General features: G+C 35.5%; 2 protein-coding genes across 2 annotated transcripts in view; both read right to left on the bottom strand.

Moving 5' to 3' along the window:
* The window catches only part of LOAG_18984 (collagen alpha-1(XI) chain), a gene marked incomplete at both ends in the record, with an annotated part of 333 nt that extends 210 nt beyond the window's left edge, over window positions 1-123 (bottom strand). The window contains one exon of the mRNA XM_020451643.1: window positions 108-123. Coding sequence (XP_020304557.1) covers window positions 108-123 — 16 coding nt within the window. The remainder of the gene's footprint in view (window positions 1-107) is intronic.
* A 676-nt stretch (window positions 124-799) lies between these two features.
* Window positions 800-1,161, bottom strand: LOAG_14884 (collagen; the record flags this gene model as incomplete). The annotated part of the gene is made up of 2 exons (XM_003150377.1): window positions 800-1,024; window positions 1,108-1,161. The coding sequence occupies 2 exons, from the start codon at window positions 1,159-1,161 to the stop codon at window positions 800-802; spliced, it is 279 nt and encodes a 92-aa protein (XP_003150425.1).
* Window positions 1,162-1,687: the final 526 nt, after the last annotated feature.

Genomic DNA, 1,687 nt, shown 5'->3' with positions numbered 1-1,687 from the left:
TTGCAATCAAAACTTATCATAGCTTAAGCGTACTTCGTTTTTTCTTTTCATTCCTTCGATTTCATTATCACATATTGCTTCTTTGCTTACNTTCGTTTAATTAGCACCTCCTTCCTCCTTCATTTTCAGCATTAGTCCCCTAAGGTCAATATTGCTAATCATCATTTATCCTTTCCGCAATAACATTCCGGAAGCACAAAATGTCATTAAGCCATCAAATTTTTACACTGTCACATATTCTATTATTTTAAAAATATTTCATCATCGGCCTCATACTTAACGTTTCTAAAATTATGACAACAATGGTTTATGCGAACTGTATCCGATCTTGGATCAGATCCGGATCACTTTATACATTTGCTAGTATAACTTCTCGTCATCAAAAGAGAAAAGCAAAATAAAACACTTTACACAGTAATTACTGCAAAATGTCTTCGCTTGCATAAATTCGTAACCTGAAATCATTCGGGATACCAAACGTTACAGACATTAAAAGATACAGACATTAAAAGATGTGTTTGAACTGTTTCAAAAATTTTCATTTAGTTCCAAAAACAATTCAGAAGAATGACTCATGAGATTTCATCCAAAGTGATAATTTGCGATTTGAATATGTAACAAAAGATTTAATTCGTAAAATTCAAATTTCAAATTCCAAATTTCAAACATATTCTGCTAAGGCATCGCGTATGATTTCAAGTCTATGAATTTTGTGACATAATGGAAAAGACAAAACAACCAGAATAAGAGAACAGGTATCACTGAGAAGGATTGCGACAAATTCCATTGTCTATTGCTCCTATCCCTTTGGTTTTCCTTCTGGTCCTACTGCACCTTGCTCTCCCTGTTTACCAGGTGGCCCCATCGGTCCTTGTACTCCAGGCCTACCTTTCGGTCCTGGATCTCCTTGTCTTCCAATCGGTCCTGTCTCTCCTCGAGGCCCCACGGGTCCTGGCGGTCCCATCTCCCCGTCCTTCCCATCCACTCCGTCTGGTCCTCTCGGTCCTGTTTGCGATGGACAAGCCTGGAAAAAAAATTTACGCAGTCATTTTAAGCTGCTTTCAATCATTCTGTTTCTAACATTGAAGAATCCACGAGGAAGCTTACTTGGATCATGAAAACAGCGCATATAACCAATAAAAAAGGACTGATAAGATGCATTGATACCGACAATCTGAAATTGGTTTCGTACGCAGTGATAGAAATTTTTACAAATTTCCATAAAAATTTCCAAGAAAAAAAGAACTACCAAAGGTAGTTTAAAAGAGGCAAGGAAAAACTGAAAGATAAAAGAGGTATTTAGGATCTTTCAGATTTAAAAAAGAAATATTTCACGATGGAACAGCCCTCAAACCCATAATTGATTATGTTGATTTTAGCCAGAAAATTATGATATCTTGGATATGTGAGGAAAGGTTCTAAAATTTAAATTGAAATTTAATGAAGCAAATTTGGAAGAGAAATCTTCTATTTATATTGGGAAGAAGGATATCTGATATGAATCTTCCCGGAATTCATAAAACAAAGAAATATTCCTTTGTGGAATCGAATGATTGTATCGAATGCAACATCAAGTGATTATTGACGATATCAGTGAAAGTTAAATGGAATATTTACACGATAATTGAAAGTGAACGGAAGGAAGATTAGATCGAATGATAAAAGAACAAGGTCGATAGGGAATCCG

The sequence above is a fragment of the Loa loa genome, assembly GCF_000183805.2.
Source record: "Loa loa unplaced genomic scaffold supercont3.811, whole genome shotgun sequence".
Classification (NCBI taxonomy): domain Eukaryota; kingdom Metazoa; phylum Nematoda; class Chromadorea; order Rhabditida; family Onchocercidae; genus Loa; species Loa loa.
This window is presented reverse-complemented; position numbering and strand designations above follow the sequence as displayed.